Source organism: Callorhinus ursinus, unplaced genomic scaffold, assembly GCF_003265705.2.
Source record: "Callorhinus ursinus isolate GAN/ISIS: 27379988/994484 unplaced genomic scaffold, GSC_fseal_2.0 scaffold8, whole genome shotgun sequence".
Lineage (NCBI taxonomy): Eukaryota > Metazoa > Chordata > Mammalia > Carnivora > Otariidae > Callorhinus > Callorhinus ursinus.
Genome location: NW_027397070.1, coordinates 71,580,912 through 71,602,668, shown reverse-complemented (window position 1 = coordinate 71,602,668; position 21,757 = coordinate 71,580,912). Strand labels below are relative to the sequence as shown.

Sequence of the window (21,757 nt, the reverse complement as noted above, 5' to 3'; positions counted from 1 at the left end):
ATTTGCGCTTTTAGCGGGACCAGAAAAGAGAACTCAGACTTATCCTGACAATGACTTTCAGCTCTGCGTACTATTTATGAAAAATAAGTTTGAGAAAGTTACATTTTAGAGTCCTTTAATCACCGTATTAATAGTACATATTTTAAAAGAACAGAATTGCACTTCCCTAAGAACTTGATCCGGAAATTTCATAGGAATGATTACAGTATATTCAGTAACCCTACTTTTCTTGTATATGTTAACAGCATGGAAATCTGTGCTGACCTAGACTTTCCCCATCAGCAGGGCGCGATTGGAACCTAGACTGCCTGACCTCTGCCCACACTGCTCACTATTTTACATGTTATTTCTGAATGCTGGGACCAGTCACACCCACTCGGTCTCACATACACGGCTGTGGCAATGGAACGGGACTGCCGTCCTCCCCACTGAAAGAGCAGTGCCCCACACAGCAATATGATGCTTCTCCCTACAGTAGTTTTTAAACTTTTTAAAGGGCACTGAAACCCTTTTTTAAAAACTTAAAATCTAATGCAGAACCCCAATATAAGATAAATCTAGGTGGCATTTTCTCATGATAAATGTGTAACGAGTTCTTAGAATAACATAAACCAGTAAGAACAGCGAAGCCACCTTTACAGAACCCACAACTTGAAATATCAAATTACAGATGACAAATCTAGCCCCTGACACCTAAACTCCCAATCCGTTTCTAGTTGATCTGGACTGCCCAGCACCAGAACCTTGCTGTGCACAGATAAATGGTTGTGGGCGGTAGCCATTCCCAACCATGTGCCTTGTCACTGCAGGAACTCCTCACTCCCACTCCGAGGGCCTGACACATTTAGTCTCACACCTGGACAAAGACTAACGTGGGGGCTGCAGTGGACTGACATGTGAACTGAAAGGGACACTTAAAGTGGGCTCCTTTAGTTGCACATACCTACACCTCAGTCAGGTTGAGGAGTGCACACTGCCTGTGTTGCCTCTTCTTCAACAATCACAGTGTGTTTTGAAAATGAAAATTCCAACCAAATGTTGGGAGAGCTCAGCACCACCTTCTCAGAACCTGAGAGCCAGGCCTTCCTGCGTAGGCAGGGATGGGCTGAGTCTGAGAAAGGGCCTCAGGGGCCTGGCAGTGAGCACACCAGCCCGGGCGGCTATCCCCTGGGTAACCTGGGCAGTTCTAGAGTCACCTGCTGCTTGATCTCAGACTCTCTGTGAAGAAAGGGCCCCTTCTGCTGCTCAAAGCGAGTATGGAATCACTGTACGGGGTGACCTAAGATCTGGGATCTAGATTCTTTCATCCAGTGGACCACTGCCAACTGATGAGCCCTGCGATGGATTCTGTCAAAGACGCAAAGCCTCTAGCGTCCAAGAGTCAAGCAAAAAGGTGTCGAAAGCCCCATGTGTGAGTGTCCTAAGTGAGAGCATGTCCAAAGCGAGAGAGGAAATGTGAAATGGAAGGAGGGCCAAGCGTGCACTCAGGGGAGGGACCGCTTCTGTGATTCCAGCAGCAGGCCTGACAGGAAGCCACCTACCAGCCCTCCACACTGGATGGAAAGCAGCTGTCTCTCACCACTGAGTCTCAGTCTTGAAGATGGTAACAGAACTCTACATTGCCAATGACTTTATTATAGGATTGCACAGAAAGATTGACCTAGAAATACTGTCTCAAGAAAAAGAACTTCATTCAAGAGTGTCAAAATCTGCACCCTGGCTTCTACAGACTGGAGAAGGGACATGACCCTCTCCACAAGGCATGCAGGACAACAGGAATCATGGGGAGAGTACAGTACACAGTGTGGCCAGATGCGGGCAGAGGAGGGCCTAGCCATCATTGTTTATGTGTTAGACTGCTGCCCAATGGGAGAATGGTCAAAGCAGATGCTGATTGGTTGTCTTGGCACAGGAAACACCAAAGCAAGGCAGCTGCCAGATAAAGACAGTCAAAAAGATGCTCTCCCTGAAATTTTGGCCACTACCATTATTGTAGAAAATGTCTCATCCTTACCAAACCACTCCAGCTATTAGAAAATCCCAAAAATAAATACATTCAAAAAGATAGAGTATAGGAAAGCCCAAGATTACTATTTGGCAAAACATTTGCACAATTACCTAATCAAACTGCACCTACTGCAACTTCAAAAAAAAAAAAAAAAATTTGATCGTGCACCTAATCCTGCATTCAACTCTCCCTGATAAAAGCAAAATTCCAAAGACACCAGCTCAACGTACAAAAGTATTACCCATGTGTGACCAACATTCACTAGAAAAAAAGGTCCAGGAGGCCACACGCTCTTTGGCAACCACTGCATAAACAGCAGTGGTGAAAATCTCCATAAAGTCAAACCAGTGAAACCCAGAGGTAGAACCTGGCTGGGAGTGACGTGTTCCAAACATGGGCACATGTTCTGGATCCGAAAACCTCTGGCAGAGGCCTGTGAAGAGAGACGAGCCGTGGGACCCTCAGTGGGAACAGGACATTCAGCACCGAGGTGGGCCATGCAGAGCAGCTGCCCCAGCCTGTTCTTCTCTAGAGACAAGCTCTGTTTGAAACATCATTTCCCTTTAAGAAATTTAAATTAATTCTCACAAAATCTACAGCAGCCTGGTCAGTGAAATTAGGAGCACTGGAGTTAGCAATGAAAATGGGTAAGTTAAAAAAGCGAGTTAGTTTTCTGCCACACTAATCCTAACATTAAAATAAAACCAGGTTATGGATTATAGCTCTAAATAACCAGGACACTCAATCAGCATTTAAGTGCTCAAAGTTAAGCCAAACAGCTTTCATGGGTTCCTAAAGAAAAGAAAATGACCACTTCAAACAAATAACAGACTTCATTATTAGCAGAAGATAAGCACTTACAAAAAGCTTAATTCATACTTAATTTGAAAAAAGGACAGTGTCTAGCATGTAAGCCCGGAGGAAACTGCAGGACAGCACTCCTGCTGGGAGCCTGGCCCAGGCGGCCTCCCGGCGACAGACAAGCACCTGCCTGCGCACGCCGGCGGCTGTGTACTGTACTTACCCCGTTCCACTCTACGCTCATACTCACTTCCTCCCCTCCATCAGGGCCGCTCTCGTACTTGACCACGTCCACATTCAGGCTCTCCCGGCTCCTGCGCTTCTCCATGTTCTCAGGGTCATTCAGCACTTCAGCTACTCTCTGTTTGTGAACATTGTCAAGACCCTGGGAGCCAGGCAAGGGGGAAAGGGTTGGAGCCATTAGAACTGAACTTTGATGAAGGATTTCTAAGACAGCTAAGCTTCACCCGGGGGGAAAAAAAACCCGAAAACAGTTCTTAAACACAGAAGAGTGCTTCTCAGGAATATATACTTAAGACTTATGCATTTCACCCTCTGTAAAGTTTATGTCAAACTTAAAAAAGAAAACAAATATTGGACTCCCCCGTGAGTGATTTGCACACTTGAAGTATTTACAAGGAAACGTACTGATGTATACAAATTTGAAATGCTCTGCCCAGAAAAGGCCTGGTGGACAGAGCGATGGAGGTGATGTGCCCGAGAGCAGCGAACATTCATGACAGGATCTGGGAGGCAGGCACACAAGCGTACAATTCTCTCCACTTCTCTGCTTGCCAAGTCTCACGGAAGGATGCTGAGAAAACGCAACACGCCCCCCCCACCCACGTCAAGGAGTGAGGAGAGCTGCAAGCCCTCTCACTTCGGCAGGGAGGGCCCGCGCACACTTGAGCTAAAACATCGCTGAGCTGCAACACGGCAGAGGCTCCTCTCCGTGTGCGTTTCAGTTCGAACGACCCAGACGTAACATGTTCCATATTCTTTTTTTTTTTTTTAAGATTTTATTTATTTATTTGAGAGAGAGAGAGAGAGAGAGAAACAGCATGAGAGGGGAGAGGGTCAGAGGGAGAAGTAGACTCCCCACTGAGCCAGGAGCCCGATGCAGGACTCGATCCCAGGACTCCGGGATCATGACCTGAGCCAAAGGCAGTCGCCTAACCAACTGAGCCACCCAGGCGCCCACACGTTCCATATTCTAAATGGGATTTTAACTCCAGCGGCTGGGGCAAGTACGGCACCTGTACCGACTTCCGTAGTTTCCTCCTCAAAAGGCACACCCCTCCAGCAGACGATGTACTGCTGTGACTTGACAGTAAGGCCGACTGTGGCCCCTCACCCGGCAGGAAGGCACCGTTCCCGGTAAAGCACAGACAACCTTCCTTTACATTTCTACAACTCCTGGGGCACCTGGGTGGCTTAGATGGTTAAGCGTCTGCCTTTAGCTCAGGTCATGGTCCCAGGATCCTGGGATGGAGCCCCACATCAGGCTCCCTGCTCAGCGGGGAGTCTGCTTCTCCCTCTCCCTCTGCCTCCCCACCCCGCTCATGCTCTCTGTATCTCAAATGAATAAATAAAATCTTTAAAATAAACAAACAAACAAAATAAATAAATTTCTACAACTCCTGATCCCCCAGACTTGGCTCGTTTGATACACACCATCCCAACACTTGAAAACGAAGCCTGAACTGCAGGCACGACTCCTGTAGATGAGTGGTCACTACACTCTAGAGCCAGGTGGGCACCAAGACCACCTAAGCCACCCTCCACCCCCGGGGGAGGCGCACACACAGCCAGACCCCCAGCAGGGCTGCTGACGCCCCAGGGCGCTCTGCCCCACGCAGCCCTCCAGAGTCAGAAGACCCCCCGAAGGATGAAAGGACCGAAGAAAGGGGGTCCTCCCGGGGCACGGGCGGGGAGACACCGTTGCTACCACACCTCTACCAGGCCTTCTCTCATCACTCTGCACGGACTCTTTTGAAAGAAAAGAATTCTCAGGCATATGTGGGTAAATTTAATCCCAGACGAAAAGTGGTCATCGCCGACATCTATACCACTGAGGAAGGGAAAAAACTCACACCTGCCTCTCCAATCCCAAAAATAGAAACCGAACCCAAACCTATCCTCTTCATAGTTTATACAAACGGACACACACATGCCCGCGGAGTAATACATTTACTCGTTACTCTGAAACCTCCTCATTACAGGGCAACAAGTATGCCTTTTCCGTGATTCCTCACAAACAGCATCTCAGCCTAACTACAACCTCTCAGCGGATGGAGGAAAGCGCTTCGGCAGCGACCCGTTTACCTTCCGAAGCAGCCACGGTAGCAGGTCATGGTGACGACTGCACCATCCAACTACACCCCCGCCGGCGGCCCCGGGGAGTTCCCGGTGCTCCATCCCTCACACCTGCAACTTTGTCTGCTTTTTGATTCGCGCCATCCTCATGGGTGTGAAGTGGTACCTTGCTGTAGTCTGATTTGCATTTCCCTAACGACGAAGGATGCTGATATCTTTTCATGTGCTTGTGGGCATTCGTGTGCCACCTTCAGAGAAATGTCTATTCAGCTCCTTTGCTCATTTTTAAACTAGGAGATCCTTCTGTCTTTATGTATTCTGGATACTAGGTCCTCATCAGATGTGATTTGCAAATATTTCCACCCATTTCTGTGGGTGTCTTCACTTTCTCAACAGTGTCCTAAACGCACAAACATTTCTAATTTTGGTGAATCTAATTGATCGAGTTTTTCTTTTGCCGCTTATGCTTTTGGTGTCATAGTTACAGTCTCTTAATATGATTTTCTTTGCGCAAACTAAAACATTAAATATTTCCTACTTCTAAATCAAGCTCTCGATAAGTTACATAAGAGTCATTACACTCAAAGGTCTAACAGGTGAGTTAAAAACAGAAGGCAGGTCACTGACCTGTTTACGGGACCTCATGGCTGCTTCTTCCAATGTTTCTGCAGCTTCAAATTTGCCCTGACGTCTGTAAAGTGCCCCAAGGTTTTTCAAAGTAGTTGTAACAGTTGGACTGTAAGAAAGCACATGATACACAGAACTATTAAATACAAGTTTTAGAACAACTACTATCAATAGCACAAAATCTAAAGCACTAACAGACATATGTCTGTGAGAAATATTTTTGAAATTTCTACAGTACTTTTTTTAATTGTAAAATTCTAGTAAGTTCTTCTTCTTCTGTAATGGACAGAACCTGCATTTCACCTATACTGCAGTGAGCTGTGTGTAGGTACGTTCTCATCTACAAAGTTATGGGACTGTGCACACGTACCACCTGAAGGAACTTTCCACGTTCAGTCATTTACAAGCTGCCCTTAAAGCAGTAGCACCTTCCAGGGCAGTTCTGTTTCTTCAGTTTAAAGGACATACCTATTGGGGCACCTGGGTGGCTCGGTCAGTTGAGCGTCCAACTCTTGGATTTCGGCTCAGGTCATGGTCTCAGGGTCGTGAGATCGAGCCCCGTGTCAGGCTCTGCGCTCAGCTGGAGTCCACTTGTCCCTCTCCCTCCCTGCCCGCCCCTCCCCCTGCTCACTCACTCGCTCTTGCTTTATCTAAAATAAATAAAATCTTAAAGAAAAAAAGACATACCTATCAACTTTGCAGGCTTTGTACCAGCCGCCATACTCTCCAAAAGATGTCCCATCCTTTTGCTTTCCCTAAATTTTAACAAGTGAATAATTATCTTTAAAGCAACATATCCAATTTAGACAATCTCCCAAAACAGCATATTCTTACTTTGCATTCTTCTCTTTCTTCAGCGTGCATCCAAATGGGTTTATTTTCATCTAGGGGAGAAAAAATAACGTACTATAAAATTGAAGCATGATAGGGCCAACTGAGTAGAGGCTGTCAAGTTTCAATGATTACAAGGTTTTTGATTCTCATGTGATCCTTCTTAGATGTTACTTCTTACAACTTGGACAGAGGAAGTTCACGGTGGAGCCTATGAGGGCGGAAGAAACAAGCAGATGGCCGTTCACATGCAGCGCTGTGAACAGAAGACACACAGTCCAATGTACCTACACAGGGCAGGCAGCCGTCCAAGACAATGACAAACGCTTGGGCCCCTACGATGAGACTTCTAATGCTAGAATGCTCACAGATCGCTGGGGAGTATTTAGAATTTGAGAAAGGCAGCATTAAACAAAAGTCTAAGAAAAGGGTAAGACGCCAGGAGCAAAGTGGAGAAAGATACTAATCAATATTCTCTTAAAGTCTTAACTTTTGAGAACCTTAACCATACCACTCCATCTAAAGTTTCTAGACAACCAGTGTGCCCACACCATGGAGAATCAGCAATCTCAAAAGTGAAATTTCTGAAAAATTTTTATGCTATGAAAAATACTTGAGGTACAAGTATGAGGGAAAATAAGTATACATGACTGTATGTAAAATATGGTTTTAAATATGTAAATCAATCAGCACAAAAAGACACAAATGTTAAAAGATGTATCTAGGTGCTGAAATCATTGGTGATTCTCACGTGCCGTCTCTGCATGAATTTTCAAGGATTCTTGCAATGAGGACCTATTTCAGTTTCCAGGGGAAGAAACCTGTGCTCACACCCGGTCCAGCCACTCACTAACAACCAAACCTTGGACCAGTCACTTCATCTACAGTGTCCTCACTCCTAAAATGGGTGAAGGTTTGACCCACTTCACCAGACTGTTCAGAAAATTAAACATGGGACGCCTGGGTGGCTCAGGTGGTTAAGCGACTGCCTTCGGCTCAGGTCATGATCCCGGACTCCTGGGATCGAGTCCCACTCAGGCTCCCTGCTCAGCGAGGAGCCTGCTTCTCCCTCTGACCCTCCCCCGTCTCATGTGCTCTCTCTCATTCTCGCTCTCTCAAATAAATAAATCTTTAAAAAAAAAAATTAAACATGATTACACACTGAGACCACCTCTCGGAAAGACTAGTACATGGCTAGTCGTATGATTATCACTTGCCATGTCACAGAAGAAAATGAAAACCCATTTCAAATATTGGTTCTAGGAGAGTGAACGGTATGTAAAGCTTACTAATAGCACTGAGTGCAGTCAGAGCTTTACTGAACTAATTCTATTGCTAGAACAGCCAAGTGCACAGCAAGCTAACTGGGCATGATTCCCAGACAACCCAGCAGGTCACCCACTGAGTGTGTGCACTGTGAGCAGCAGAGGCCCCTGGGAGACTGAAGGTCACACGCTGACAGCAACAGGACACTTCTGCATCTTGCCGAAAGAAAAAATGACTTCTGTCCTATGTTTTAATATTTGTATGGAGGGCAAACCCAAATACAGGAAAACTGCTTTTAACTAGAGCTCAACTGGACTTCACGCTACTATTTTTATCAAAAAGCACCTAGCAAATCATAAGGGAACAAGTATTCCCCAAGAACAGAATTTTTTAAAAGCAGCATTAAGGAAATGCCCTGGAATCACTACAAAATCCACACGGCCTCTGCAGTTAGGTGAGGATACTTGCCCCAGCCCACAACTGCAAACAGAATCCATGCTCACAATTGTGAGCCTGGGGCATTACTGTGTTCTGAGAGTAAAAAGAGATTTACCGTTCCACTTATTAACAGAGAAAAAAAAACATAACAAGCTTCAAAGATTTTTCACAAGTGGTTTCTAGCAACTCTATAAATGAAAACATTCAGCAAAACCTCTTTCCCTGTGCATCCTGAGGTTTCCTGCACAGCAGTAACAACTGTCCTCATTCCGAATGCCTTATGTAACACCTGATGCACGGGGGAAATGCCTTATGTAACACACAAACATTGTTTTATTGAGTGCTTTAAATCCTATATTTATTCCAAAACTGTATATTAAGTACGTAAGGAATATGGAGACAGGCCTTGGCTCTTTTAGACAAATAACCCAGCAGGCCTGGGATGGGGTCAACCATTTGCATTTCTGACAGGTCCCACATGGTGCGGATACTACTGGTCCCTGCTGGCAATTTGAGAACCAGGATAACAGAGTAATTCCAGGAAGTGCTGATGCCTCCAGAGAGGTTTTCTGGAGTTGGTGCTCTCAGTTATGCACAAAGCAAGCCTGGACTCTGGAGAGGGCAACCCAGAGATGTGGGGCAGGTGGTCCATCACCCCTGACCACAAGGCACACGACCACCCTGAGTAATTGGTGACCAGGGCAAGGATGCAAGTGTTCACCATGTTGGATGATAGATGGAATGAATGAATGAGCCTATGATCACTCAGACTGTGTCACATCCTCTCCTCTCAGTGCTATCTGCAAAATCATTTCTAAAACTCAAATTGAGGGCACCTGGGTGGCTCAGTCGGTTGGGCGGCTGCCTTTGGCTCAGGTCACGGTCCTGGAGTCCCGGGATCAAGTCCCGCATGGGGGTCCCTGCTCGGTGGGGAGTCTGCTTCTCCCTCTGATCCTCCCCCCTCTCGTGTGCCGTATCATTCTCTCTCTAATAAATAAATAAAATCTTTAAAAAAATTAAAATAAAATTCAAATTGAATTCTACCTTGAAAATATGATGATGACTTGGGTATTACCAAGTTCCAGCTGCAAATCACCATTTTTAATAAATCCTAACAACCGTATCTGCTTAGAAGCGATAGTATAGTCCTTACCATCGACAGAACCAAACTCCCTTTCATGTGCACGAGTGAGAATCTCTTTGTACAGTGTTTCTGCTTGCTTGAATTTTCCTTGCTTCAGATAGCAGGATGCCTTAAAATAAAATAAAGTACTTAGTAACTTCATATGTAAATGAAACACACATTCTTCTCTACAGGTTAAATGACAAAACAAGGCTCAGAGTTCAAAAAAGGAAGCAATTCTGGCTCTACCCACAGACTGCACCTCTGTCCACATACCAGGTTATTTTTCGTTTTGGCCACATTGGGGTCATCCGGCCCCAGTTTTGTTTGGTAGATCTCGAGGGCTCTTTGATAATAATATTCTACTTCCTCGTACTTGCCCTGATTCTGGCACAGTAAGGCCAAGTTATTTAACTGCTTGGCAACGTCGGGGTGATCCTTTCCCAAAACCTGGGAACAAAAAAGTGTGTATTAGAAACACCAATCTGTTTCAGTGCCATCCAGTCCATTCTCCACCCACTATGAAAAGGGTCGTTCTCAACACAAACATGGCTGTGCCCAACATCCAGGCTCACAGTCCCGGGCTCTGCACTAAGAAAAACAGCCAGAACTCATACTCTTGGCAGGTGGGAGGAGACTGTACTGATCCCCCTACACACTCTCAACTTTTCATCCTTATAGTAACCCCACATGGGGACTGGCAAAGGGGGCATGAGGACGCACAGCCTGAAACCAGGAAATGGTTGTATAAAGGTTATGTCAGTATGACCCCCAAGTTCTGGAAGAGCCCTTTCTGACTCGAGCTATCACACAAGACTCTTCCCTATGCGTGCAAGCCTTCAAAGGGAATCTCCAGCTCTTGCATTCAGCCTACATACACCTTCCCACTAAGACCCAGAGGTCCTCTGCACTCAAAATCTGACCATTTTAATTCATAAACATCATGCAGATAGTGGCATGAGAAAAGTTTTCCTGCATAATTTGATGATGAGCCCCTTTTATTTCCTTTCCCAATTCCTTGCCATATGCCCAAAAATTAAATGTCTCGCAGTATTACTGGTAAATAATCACAGAAAATACCAATTAAAAATACTACCCCTGGTCATTCATGGCCTGAACTTAACACCGGAGCCTCCCACCTGCTGAGATTAACAAGCCACATTTTCCCCAACACCTGATTAGCAGAGGCTGCAGCCGCTGGCATGAATACCCATGACACCAGGGTGCCTGGGTGGCTCAGTCATTAAGCGTCTGCCTTCAGCTCAGGTCATGATCCCAGGGTCCTGGGATCGAGCCCCACATCAGGCTCCCTGCTCCGCAGGAAGCCTGTTTCTCTCTCTCCACGTCCAGTCCTCAGGAGCTCCTCCTCCTGCAGTCATTTCTAGGCCACATCAGGCCAGGAGGGCACGAAGACTGAAACCCACTCTTTTTTTTTTTTTAAGATTTATTTATTTTTGAGAGAGAGAGAGAGCGGCGTGTGCGTGTGAGCAGGAGGGGCAGAGAATCTCAAGCTGACTCTGCACTGAGCGCAGAGCTCGATGCAGGGCTTGATCTCACGACCCTGAGATCATGACCTGAGCCAAAACCAAGACTCGGACGCTTGTGACTGAGCCACCCAGGTGCCCCTGAACACCCACTCACTCCTCTTAAACATCGGTCTGAATGGGCTCATCTAGCTGTGTTTTGTGGGCTGTCCACCTCATCCTTCATCAAATGAATTATTTTCAGTAAATGGTCAGTCATAATATACCAGAGTGGTCATTCCTCAAGACTTAAAATGCTGCATCTCAAGACAATGAGCACCCCTTCCTTTGCCCGCACCTTTTCTCTGATCTCCAGAGCTCTTTTACACAGCGGTTCGGCCTCTTTGTACTTCCCTCTTTTGCCGTAAAGAACTGCGAGGTTATTCAGAGTTGCTGCCACCTGCCAACACAGAGAGAACAGCAGAGAATGGTAAACAACAGCAACAGACAGGACTTCAGATATCACATGCTCATCAATATCCAGGTTGCACAGTGAAGTGCTCTCCACTAAGTGAAGGAACAGGACTTCAGTTAAAAGCAAAAGAGCAATTCACTATACACTATAGATTATACAAAGTAAATTGGAGAATACTAAAATTAAACAATCAACAATAACACCGTGATCTTGATTTTTTAATTTCACTGGAAGCCACAAAGCCAACCCAAACACAGATCTGTTTGCAAATCTGGCCAGATTTTAAGAAAAAGACAATATAAATTCTTTAGAGAAATTTATAGAAGTACATGCAATCTGATTTAGAATAAAAAGATACAGTACGTGATCCATGTGAAGCGGGGACGATGAACAAGTTAACTGTGCACTGACATAGGCTGAACATCAGAGCCACCAGCCCCGAAGCTCAGCACTGGTACTGAGTAAGTGAAGATTCCTACCTGCGCCATCTAGTGAAAAGGCAGCTCTTAAACCTTCCCTGTTGAGTTTAATATTAAAATGAGTTGAATAAAAAAATATATTAGGGAAAACGAAATATAAAAAGAAGGAAAGAACCAGATATACACACCGCGGGATGATCTTTGCCCAAAGTTTTCTCACGGATGGCCAAGGCATCGTTCAGTAGATTAGCAGCATCTTTGTATTTATTCTGGTCTCTAAATTGAAAAACATACATTAAGTGTTTTGGATATAACTTACTACGTCTTTTTAAAATGTAATTTTGAAACTACAGAAATAAAAGTTAAGTTTGAGCTATTTAAAAAATAAACGTCCACTATTAAAACGATTAAAAACACCTCTAGCGTAGAAGAGAAAGACTCCACCAATAATGTGAGCTTGGAATCAGGCCTGATTAGCTTTGGAACCTGGCTCTCCCCTCCAGGTCATGGAGACAACACTGCCCCCACACCACACAGAGTACGGGAGCTGGTCCAGAAGGCCGCCAGAGCTTCACCTGCTATCAGACAAAACTGACCCCAGGGTCTGAGCCCAGGCTCTGCCAGTTAATGGCTACAAGGCTTTGGGATAGTAAGCAGCCTCCCACAGTCCCCAACGACCCATCTAGAAAGTGTATTACCTAACTTAGAGTTGCTCTAAGAAGCTAATGATATGCTACGTGTATAATGAAAAAGCTTGTTAAAAATAAATACATTATAATGTCTTAATCTGGTACATATTTGCCACTGTTTGCTTGAGTAAAGGAGGAAGGAGGAGGCTTCTGACTGCAGTAGGACAGAAAGCCTAGCCCCAGCCTTTGCCCTCCTTGGTTTGTGTACCGACAACGTGATCACAGGAGAGTTATTTGCTCTGTGAGACTGAGCACACGCGTTCCTTAGCTGTGTAATAACAGCTGCCCAGCAAGGCTTTGCCCTGCAGAAGCCAGACTGCCCTACAAGACACGGAAAGGGTTAATGGCCCTCTGGAACCTCTGAAGCACACTAATTCTGTCCAAGTGTATTGAGATTATTTTCTTCAATTACCCCACTACACATGATAAACTGGCTCATATGTTTTGTGAAAAGCAGCAAGTATGACAGAAAGTCTCAAGAACTACTAGAGACAGTTATAACCAGTAACAAGAACTACCTAAAAGCGTGTGGCAGCTAAATGAGGCAAGATGTACTGAGCACTTTTCTAAACTGTGACGGGCCCTAAAATGTCAAAGGCTATTAATTAATTAGCCAAAGTGAGGTCCCAGCAAGAGCAACAGCACTGGTGCTCAGGTGTGGCCCCAAACCGATGACCGTCACCGTCAGCCAGAACACACTAAAACCAGCCCCGCCCCAGCAACTCTGGCTCTGGCTCTGGGGCCCGCACTCACCTGACTAGCCCACCAGGAAATTCAAACTCAAAATGAAAACAAAAGTATACCACTGCACACATAAAAATCCTAGAAGAATAATGGGCAAGATGATGGAAGATTCACAGGACACAAATGACTAAAAATACCCAGAGAAATACGAAGGCAACCACAGTGCTCTGCTCCTGCCTTACTGAAGTGTAGGGTCAAGCCACACTGCGCTGGTGGGGACGGTGACGCTGAAGCAGGGACAGGATGCTGCCTTCCTGAGGAGCAGTTTGGTAAGAGGTACCAGGCGTAGACTGTGTAGACTCTAACGCATTTTAGGAACTGATCCTTAAAAAAATCCAAAATCTCAGGAAAAACTTCTAAAGATGTTTATCAGTATATTATGCCCTTCCCCCAAAAGCTTAAAATTAAATGTCCCCTAACACAAGAAGGGGGAGAGGAGTTACAGGCCAGGGTGCAGTCCTGAATATGAATGCGAATGTACAGGCAGCTATCCATTTGTTTTTTGACTTTTGACTGACACAGTAACCCCTCAGCCAGAGCATTAAGGGAAAACACCAGACTGCAGCGAAGCCCCGGAATTCCCACTGCCCGACACAGTGGTAAGCGTGGGACCATGGAACAACAACAACCCTACGTGCATTTTTTATTTAACTCATTTATAATAATAATATCTAGCGTTGGCCAGAAATTTTCATGTTAGTGCATACAAACTGTTTTCAGTTTCATTTATTTGAATGATCTCTACGCCCAATGTGGGCTTGAACTCACGACCCTGAGATCAGGAGTCAGATGCTCTGACTCAGGAACCGACTGAGCCAACCAGGTGCACCAGTGCACACAAATTTTGTTTAAAAAACCTTTTGGAATGAAACTGGCATCATCTGTCAAGATTTTAAATGTAAATACCCGTGACTAAGGAATCCCTACACTATTGTAACAGTAAAAATGTGCAAATAACCTAAATGTCCATTGACGGGGAAACTGTCAAAAAAGGTCAGGACCAGACGCAAGACAGTGCGCTACGCTGCCCTGGAAGACGGCAGGCTAACTGCGGGACAAGCATGCGCAGGGCCACGGACACGGCGTGAGAGGCCGCTTTCTTTCTGGTGGTGGTGTGTTTCGTGAAGAAATCACTCCTCTGATGAATGGCCGGATCAGTTCGTTTCTCTTCCCTGAGCCACTCCCTGCCCCCTCCCCCTCTGCACCGTCCCCGCCTTGCTCAGACCACATCTCCGTATTCCTAGGATCCTGCCCTGCCTCCAGGCCCTGGCTGCCATTCTGTCCTGCGCACAATGCCAAAGGGACTCTGGTGAGACCCCCCACCAGCACCTCTCAGCACTGCCCACAGGGCCTCCACAGTCAGGCCCAGCTTCTCCCTGCCCCATCTCTTACAACTGTTCTCAGGCGCTGTCAAGCTTTGCCAACTAGGTTCAGGAGTAAGCCCCAAACACACACAACACCCCTTCCCATCTCCACAAGCTAAAATCCTACCCATCCTTCGAGGCCCCTGGAGTGCTGCTCTCGCCCTTCCATTAATCCTTCCCTCATCCTCTCAACTGGAAGTAATCTTTCTGTTCCATGAAAACTTCTGTGTTATTTTATTAGCAGAACCCAGTCTCTCTGCTTCTATAATAACATAGTGAATGTAAACAGCCTATCTTCCAAACAAGGTCATAAGTTCCTTTAGAGAATGTGCTACTTGAGCATTTCATGCCTGCAGGGCAACACCACATGTCATGTGCCTACAGTCCTCCCTTGGACCTCTGAGTGGAGAGTATAACTGCCTCCATTTTAGATTCAGGAAAACTGAGGCTCGGAAAAGCTAAGGGCTCTCGACAACACCCTCTGTCTCGTGGCCATCTAGCAGAGACACAACCTGAATTCTCCTGACTATAAATACAAGGTTCTGCTTTCTCCCCGAGGACAGGAACCATATATTCATTCATCTCTAGGGCCTCACAGGAACCAGCCCCGTCTGACCTATACTTGGGTGTCCAAAAATGTTGAATGGGGACAACCAAACCAATGAAAAACACGCATCTGTTAATCCCAACCCACAAAACTGAAAGGGCTACAGCAAACCAATCCTGCTGTAACTTCTCCCTTCTCGGTCCCTACTCACCCACATCTGCTCTAATTCAGGTGAGTTCAGCTAAAAGACACACACAAAGGGCTCCAACACATCACTCCCTGTGCCTCAGGGCAAATTCCTTAATTCCCCCTTCAACGTGTTCACCCAGGGCCCCTAAGTGAGGAAGCATGCTACAGTGATGTGAAAAGTGGGGACACAGATGCAAGCTGGTCCCCAACTTTCAGGGACACTATTCCAAGAGAAGAGAGAACAAAATTCAAATAATCCCGACACCAAGCGCAGGGAGAAATGCCAGAAGAGAGGCAGGGATTAAGGGCTCTGGGGGCACAACAGGGGCAAAGGGCAAGTGGAACCTGAGACTCAGAAAGGAGAGAGAGCTAACAAGGCTCTAGAAGGGTGGGAAGGCTCTTCTGGACAAAAGGAACCTGGTACACAGAGTCTGGTGGAAAAAATTAAGAATTTAGTTTGACCCGAGTGAAGGGTGCATTTGGGCTATTCTAGAAAGGCTGACCTGGGTTGTTTCGGGCACCATCTGTTCCACAGGGTGAGATACCTTTGCCATAGAGCTTGCTGAATATTTTGAATTTAACCCCCTGGCTGTTTGAAGAGACGTGACCAATGAAGCTGGTGAAGTGAGCTTATACAGGTTTACAGAAACATATTTAAGGGCAAGTTCATTAAAAATACTGTCGGTAGATAAAACTAGGGGATAGAATGAAAGTACTAGCCTGTACACCAAAGCCAGGATGTTCAGCATGGTGGCCACATCCGGGTGGTCGTGGCCGGAAGTCTTCTCCAGGTCCTCCAGGGCCTGCTTGCAGAGCGGCACGGCCACCTCATAGCGCCCCTGAGAGGCGTACTGGATGACCAGGTTGTGGAGAGTGCGCAGCCGCGCTGGGATCTCGTAGCCACCCTGCTGCGCGGCCGCCGCCGCACTGCTGTGCTGCTGCTGGACTGTACGGACAAGGTTTCAGGTCGCATGTGCGCCAAGGACAGCATCCGGACGAGAGCATTCATTAGACCCTTCCTCTCTCGCTTTGGTCCCGGGGGGCATGTGACCCCCACGCTAAGGAAACCCACCCAGCGCTCCCCAGGCAGGCTGAGTGACATCAGTAACGTGTCGGGGGTGGTGTGATGCCCCCAACAGTGCAGTGAGACTCCTCTCAGCACCAAATGAACTCTTGCTGTCTCACTCTGTGAGACCCACAGACCGCACGGGAACTGCTTGTTCATGCCCCAAGATTTCGTACGGGCTGGTCTAACATGCTACCATATCCCAACAAGAAACATCTGAAGTTCTCTTGGAAAACATTAGGCAACCCGAGTGTGCAAGTGCCTCTGGGAAGCAGGCTACCGGCTCTTAGACACCCACTAATTATGGCACTTCCATAAGACAGGACAAACCACCTTCTGTTTGTATATGCTGCCGTTTAACCGCTCCCCCTCACCAACTTACTTCCTTGACCGGGATCATCGTCGTCATTTGGGAAAAGGTCATCCAGGGGCTCCTTGGTGGAATCGGTGTCTTTGTCCTCCTATAAAACCAACCCAGGATAACTTTAGCCTTACAAGTACTATAAATCCTGTACTGGAAATCTTTAGTATAAATATCATTTTAACAAAAAAATCTTAGAAAAAAATCATCTGTTTTTAAAATCAAATGTAAGGGAGGCCTGGGTGGCTCAGTCAGTTAAGCGTCTGCCTTCGGCTCAGGTCATGATCCCAGAGTCCTGGGATCAGGTCCCGCGTCAGGCTCCCTGCTCAGCAGGGAGCCTGCTTCTCCCTCTCCCTCTCCCTCTCCTTCTGCCTGAGGCTCCCTCCCCATCTGTCAAATAAATAAATAAAATCTTTAAAATAAAATAAAATAAAAGGGGCACCTGGGTGGCTCAGTCGGGTGAACATCTGCCTTAGGCTCAGGTCATGATCCTGGAGTTCTGGGACTGAATCACATTGGGCTCCCTGTTCAGCAGGGGGGTTTGCTTCTCCCTCTGCCCTCCCCCTGCTCATGCCCTCACTCTCTCTCTCTCACAATAAATATTTAAAGTCTTTAAAAATAAAATAATCAAATGTAGGGTTAACCACAATTTGGCTTATCCATCGATTGAGCAGAGAGTAACAGAAAGCCTGCCAGACTAGAATTCAAACTCAAAATGCAGGCCAACAGACCATGTGGCATTTCTGTGCCTTAGATTCTTCACTACCTTCTGAGGAAGTTCAAATAGAGCAGGAAACTCTTACTTGAAATAAATTTTATTTGGAAACCAAATACGTAAAAACGGACTACAATGGCCCATGCTGAATGCCACAGAACTGGAGGGCTAGAGTCCCCCTTCCCTGCTCACCACCTCCACCAAAGGACACCTAAGAGCAATCTAAAACCTGCCAGCTTTTTTTTAAGATTTTACTTATTTATGTGTGTGTTTATTTATTTATTGAAAGAGAGAGACAAAATCCCAAGTAAGCTCCACGACCAGTGCAGAGCCCGATGCGGGGCTGGATCCCACAACCCTGAGATCCCCTGATCCAAAAATCAGAGTCAGACGCCCAACCGCCTGAGCTACCCAGGCATCCCTGAAACCTTCTGGCTTTAACTCTGTGACTCGAGTCTCCCCACAGATCTCTGATTAGTGCAGGGGTAAAAACCGTGACTACACAATGGAGAAAACAGACAACAGTTAGACCAAGTGAGAAATCAGCATCACCCTGGGGCAGAAAACATCCCTTGCCCGTGGGACGAGTCATCTGAGAAGTACACAATGTCACCTTGATAATATTCCTGTCTGGGATGCATGATCTAAACACACTCAGAGAGAGACATGAGACAAACCCAGACTGAGAAACAATCTATGAAGTAACTGGCTCCTGCACTCTTCAAAAATACCTATGTCATGGAAGGCAGAGAAAGACTTTTTTCTCTCTTTGAAAAGGACCTGTTTCAGATGAAAGACGGCCAAGGAGACGTGACAGCTGAGTGTCACATGTGGTCATGAACCAGATAGTGGCACGGTGACAGGATGCCATGAAGGGCTCTGCTGAGACCAAGAAGGCACGGTGCAGAGCAGATAGATGAGTACCATGCCCATGTGAAATTTCCGGACTGGAGCTGGCCCTGCTTCCACAGGAGAATGTCCTCATGCCAGGGGAACACGCCCAGCAGCAGCAGGGGAGTGTGGCATGCGGTACTGCAACGCCGTTCAGAAAAACCATCACTCATGTACACCCCGAAAGGAGAGGCAGAGTTAGCTCACTGTTAGCTCTCCTCTCCAAGCTAGGTATTTTTTCAAAATAACAAGTTTTAAACATTTCTGATTCAACGAAACCCTACAAGATCATCTGGTATTCTAGATGAATCACTGGCTGGCATCCGTAGCTTCATTTATTCTTATTTCCACAGCAGCCCATAACAGTATGTCTTCTAAATCAACAGCAAGGGAGAAATACAGTAAGACTAACAAGACAGGGTGCTGTGGACTAATGTGTCCCCCAAAATCATATATGGAAGCCCTAGCCCTGGTGATGGCATTTGGAGGTGGGCTTTTAGGAGGTAATGTGGGTCAGACTGAGTCACATGGATGGGGCTGTCACAACAGGATTAGTGTCCTTACATGAAAAGGAAAAGACACTAGATACCTTCCTCTCTCTCTGCACGCACCAGGGAAGGCTGAGTGAGGACACAACCAGGAAAAAGGCCCTCACCAAGAACCCAACGTGCCAACACCCTGATCTCAGAACTGTGGGAAATAAGCCACACAACTATGGTATTCCGTCGCAATGGCCTGAGCTGATGAAGACATGCACTCTGGCAATGGGAGATGTAACATGAGGAGAGACCGAGTGAAGGACACATGAGAATTCTCTTTACTATCTTATCAACTTTTCTGTGAATCTAAAATTACTCCAAAATTTGTTTTTAAAAAATTGTTTTTCAGTTAACTGAATCAGATATAAATGGTGGATGAAAAATAAATTAAGACTGAGATGAACATCCTGAGAGAGTCAACAGAAAAAGGAGAAAACCAAGATCCTTGGGGAACATTCCAAAAACAAGGTAAGCTGGCAAGAGAGACCAAGGAGGCGGCATGAGAGAGAGGGTAGGAGAACCAGGTGGCCAACCGGCAGCAGGGGAGAGAGAGTTTCAAGAGAAAGGTCAAGACCCACAGCACCACTGGCTACAGGGTTAGTCCCAAGTGTGGATTATAGACAACTGGATGAGATGCACACTGATCTGAGGGAACAGTTTCAGTAGCGTGATGAGCTTGGAAGCCAGACTCAGTGGGTTCTCAAGCTGGGACAAACCTCATCAAGTGCCTCTTTGCATTGTGCCTTACATTCACAAGGTATTTGTACATTGTCTGACCACTGTTCTAAAACACACCTATGAGGGGCGCATGGGTGGCTCAGCCGTGAAGCGTCTGCCTTCGGCTCAGGTCATGGTCCCAGGGTCCTGGGATTGAGCCCCGCATCAGGCTCCCTGCTCGGCAGGAAGCCTGCTTCTCCCTCACCCACTCCCCCTGCTTGTGTTCCCTCTCTCGCTGTCTGTCAAATAAATAAATAAAATCTTTAAAAAATTAAAAAAATATATATCCCTTAAAAAATAAAAATAAAACACACCTATGAAAAGCATACGGCAAGGAGAGCCTCTAGGACTTGCCCAGTCCCAAGACCCACAGCCTCTGGTCTTGCTCAGCGCAATCACTAGAGGGGAGGGGCAAACACGGACGGCTTGACGGAGACAACCCACCAACTGTAACACGGTTACCATCAGTGCCGCACTCCTACTGAGCCACTTACGGATGGAGAGATGTCATCATCGTATTTTTTTAACTGATTCATGAATTCCAGATGCTTCTTTTCCTCCTCCAGTTGAGCCACAGACTGCTCACTCTTCTGTAATTTCTGTTGCGTATTGGCGAGTTCGTCCCGAAGCCACTGGTTCTCCTGGCAGAGCCGACGAACCTGTGCACGCAGTTTCTGCTTCTCGGACTCAACAGCGTTCAGGTGATTGGACAAAGCCATCATGACCTGGAAAGACAGAAACGCTGACAGCACTGCATCATCCATCCCACACGTCTCAGCTCCCACCGATGCAGGCATTCTGGGCTTGCAGCTCTAGCTTATACTTGCAGATACGTGCTCCAACACAGACACGTACAAATGCCAATGACTTCCCTCTTCACCCCCAGTCTCAGGCTACACAGCGTACAGAATATCACATGCTCACAACATCTGCAGAAACTAGATGTTGTTCTTCTGTTTGACAGCATCTCAGATGGACTAGTAATGGACACACGGCTACTCTTCTGACAAAACTGTATGTTTTTACTTTCTATCTAGGTGGCTCCAACATAATTGGAGACACTTTTCCATGTGTGAGTGTGTGCACAAGCACGCAATGTGTACCGAGGGCAGGTCACTCCGGGAGGGGCTAGTGATAGAGTCAGGGAAGGGCAGGCAGACAAATCTTTGATGTTCCAAGGTAAGGGAAGAACTCTTTAGCTAGGGCGCCTGGGTGGCTCAGTCGTTAAGCATCTGCCTTCAGCTCAGGTCATGATCCCAGGGTCCTGGGATCGAGGCCCACATCGGGCTCCCTGCTCAATGGAGAGCCTGCTTCTCCCTCTGTCTGCCACTCCCCCTGCTTGTGTTCCCTCTCTCGCTCTCTCTGTCAAATAAATAAATAAAATCTTTAAAAAAAAAGAAAAAGAAATCTTTAGCTAGCCAGCTAGTCAGAATGCACTGATGCATTCATAAGCTTAGGTCCACGTCACAAACTCTGGTGACTGTCCCAGGGCTCTGCCTGGGGTGCACCAGACCTGTGTGAGGCATTAGCAAGCTCCTAGGAGTGTACGAGTAGAAAAAGCTGGGCAAAGCTGGCTCTAGTCCGTTCTCCCCTTAGACCACACAACTGCCCTGCTCTCTACTCTCCTATGTTTCAAACCTAAACTCCAGAAGGTGAGGTTCTTTCCTCCTTCTTTTCTTAACCCTAATATCTGCCCAACTAAAAGGGAAGTCCATATTCATATCACTTTTCAATAACCGAATGTGCCATACAATACATTCACAATAACCAAAGTTAAAGTTCTACAATTAGGTCTTTCACACAGTCAGGATGAAGAACTCTAAAATCAGGGTATGGACAGTCACTGTGGAGAACAGTGTCCTCTACATGGAAGTGGGGACTAGTGACCCAGCAGCCCTACTCTGCTTTCTTCATTCACTTACAAGAGGAAAGCTAAGGGGCGCCTGGGGGCCGCAATCAGTTAAGTGTCCAACTCTTGGTTTCAGCTCAGGTCATGATCTCAGGGTCCTGGGATCGAGCCCCGCACAGAGTCCGCTTGAGATTCTCTCTCCCTCTCCCTCTGCCCCTCCCATTCATGCATATGCTCTCTCTCAAATAAATATTTAAAAAAAAAAAAAGAGGAAAGCTAAGAAGAAAGTCGTCAAATTTCAGTGTATGTGACTTTACCT

General features: G+C 46.5%; 1 protein-coding gene across 18 annotated transcripts in view; it reads right to left on the bottom strand.

The window, feature by feature from the left end:
• KLC1 (kinesin light chain 1) overlaps positions 1 to 21,757 on the bottom strand; it is a 60,893-nt gene that overhangs the window by 13,696 nt on the left and 25,440 nt on the right. For 10 of the 18 annotated variants that reach the window (XM_025869276.2, XM_025869280.2, XM_025869278.2 and 7 more), the window contains 11 exons: positions 20,084 to 20,314; positions 16,749 to 16,827; positions 16,021 to 16,246; positions 11,956 to 12,043; positions 11,232 to 11,333; positions 9,687 to 9,860; positions 9,441 to 9,540; positions 6,587 to 6,636; positions 6,440 to 6,507; positions 5,753 to 5,861; positions 3,033 to 3,194 (listed from right to left, as the gene is read on the bottom strand). In XM_025869276.2, coding sequence (XP_025725061.1) covers positions 3,033 to 3,194; positions 5,753 to 5,861; positions 6,440 to 6,507; positions 6,587 to 6,636; positions 9,441 to 9,540; positions 9,687 to 9,860; positions 11,232 to 11,333; positions 11,956 to 12,043; positions 16,021 to 16,246; positions 16,749 to 16,827; positions 20,084 to 20,314 — 1,389 coding nt within the window. The remainder of the gene's footprint in view (positions 1 to 3,032; positions 3,195 to 5,752; positions 5,862 to 6,439; positions 6,508 to 6,586; positions 6,637 to 9,440; positions 9,541 to 9,686; positions 9,861 to 11,231; positions 11,334 to 11,955; positions 12,044 to 16,020; positions 16,247 to 16,748; positions 16,828 to 20,083; positions 20,315 to 21,757) is intronic. The other 8 variants (XM_025869277.2, XM_025869293.1, XM_073895936.1 and 5 more) reach the window with 1 other exon arrangement.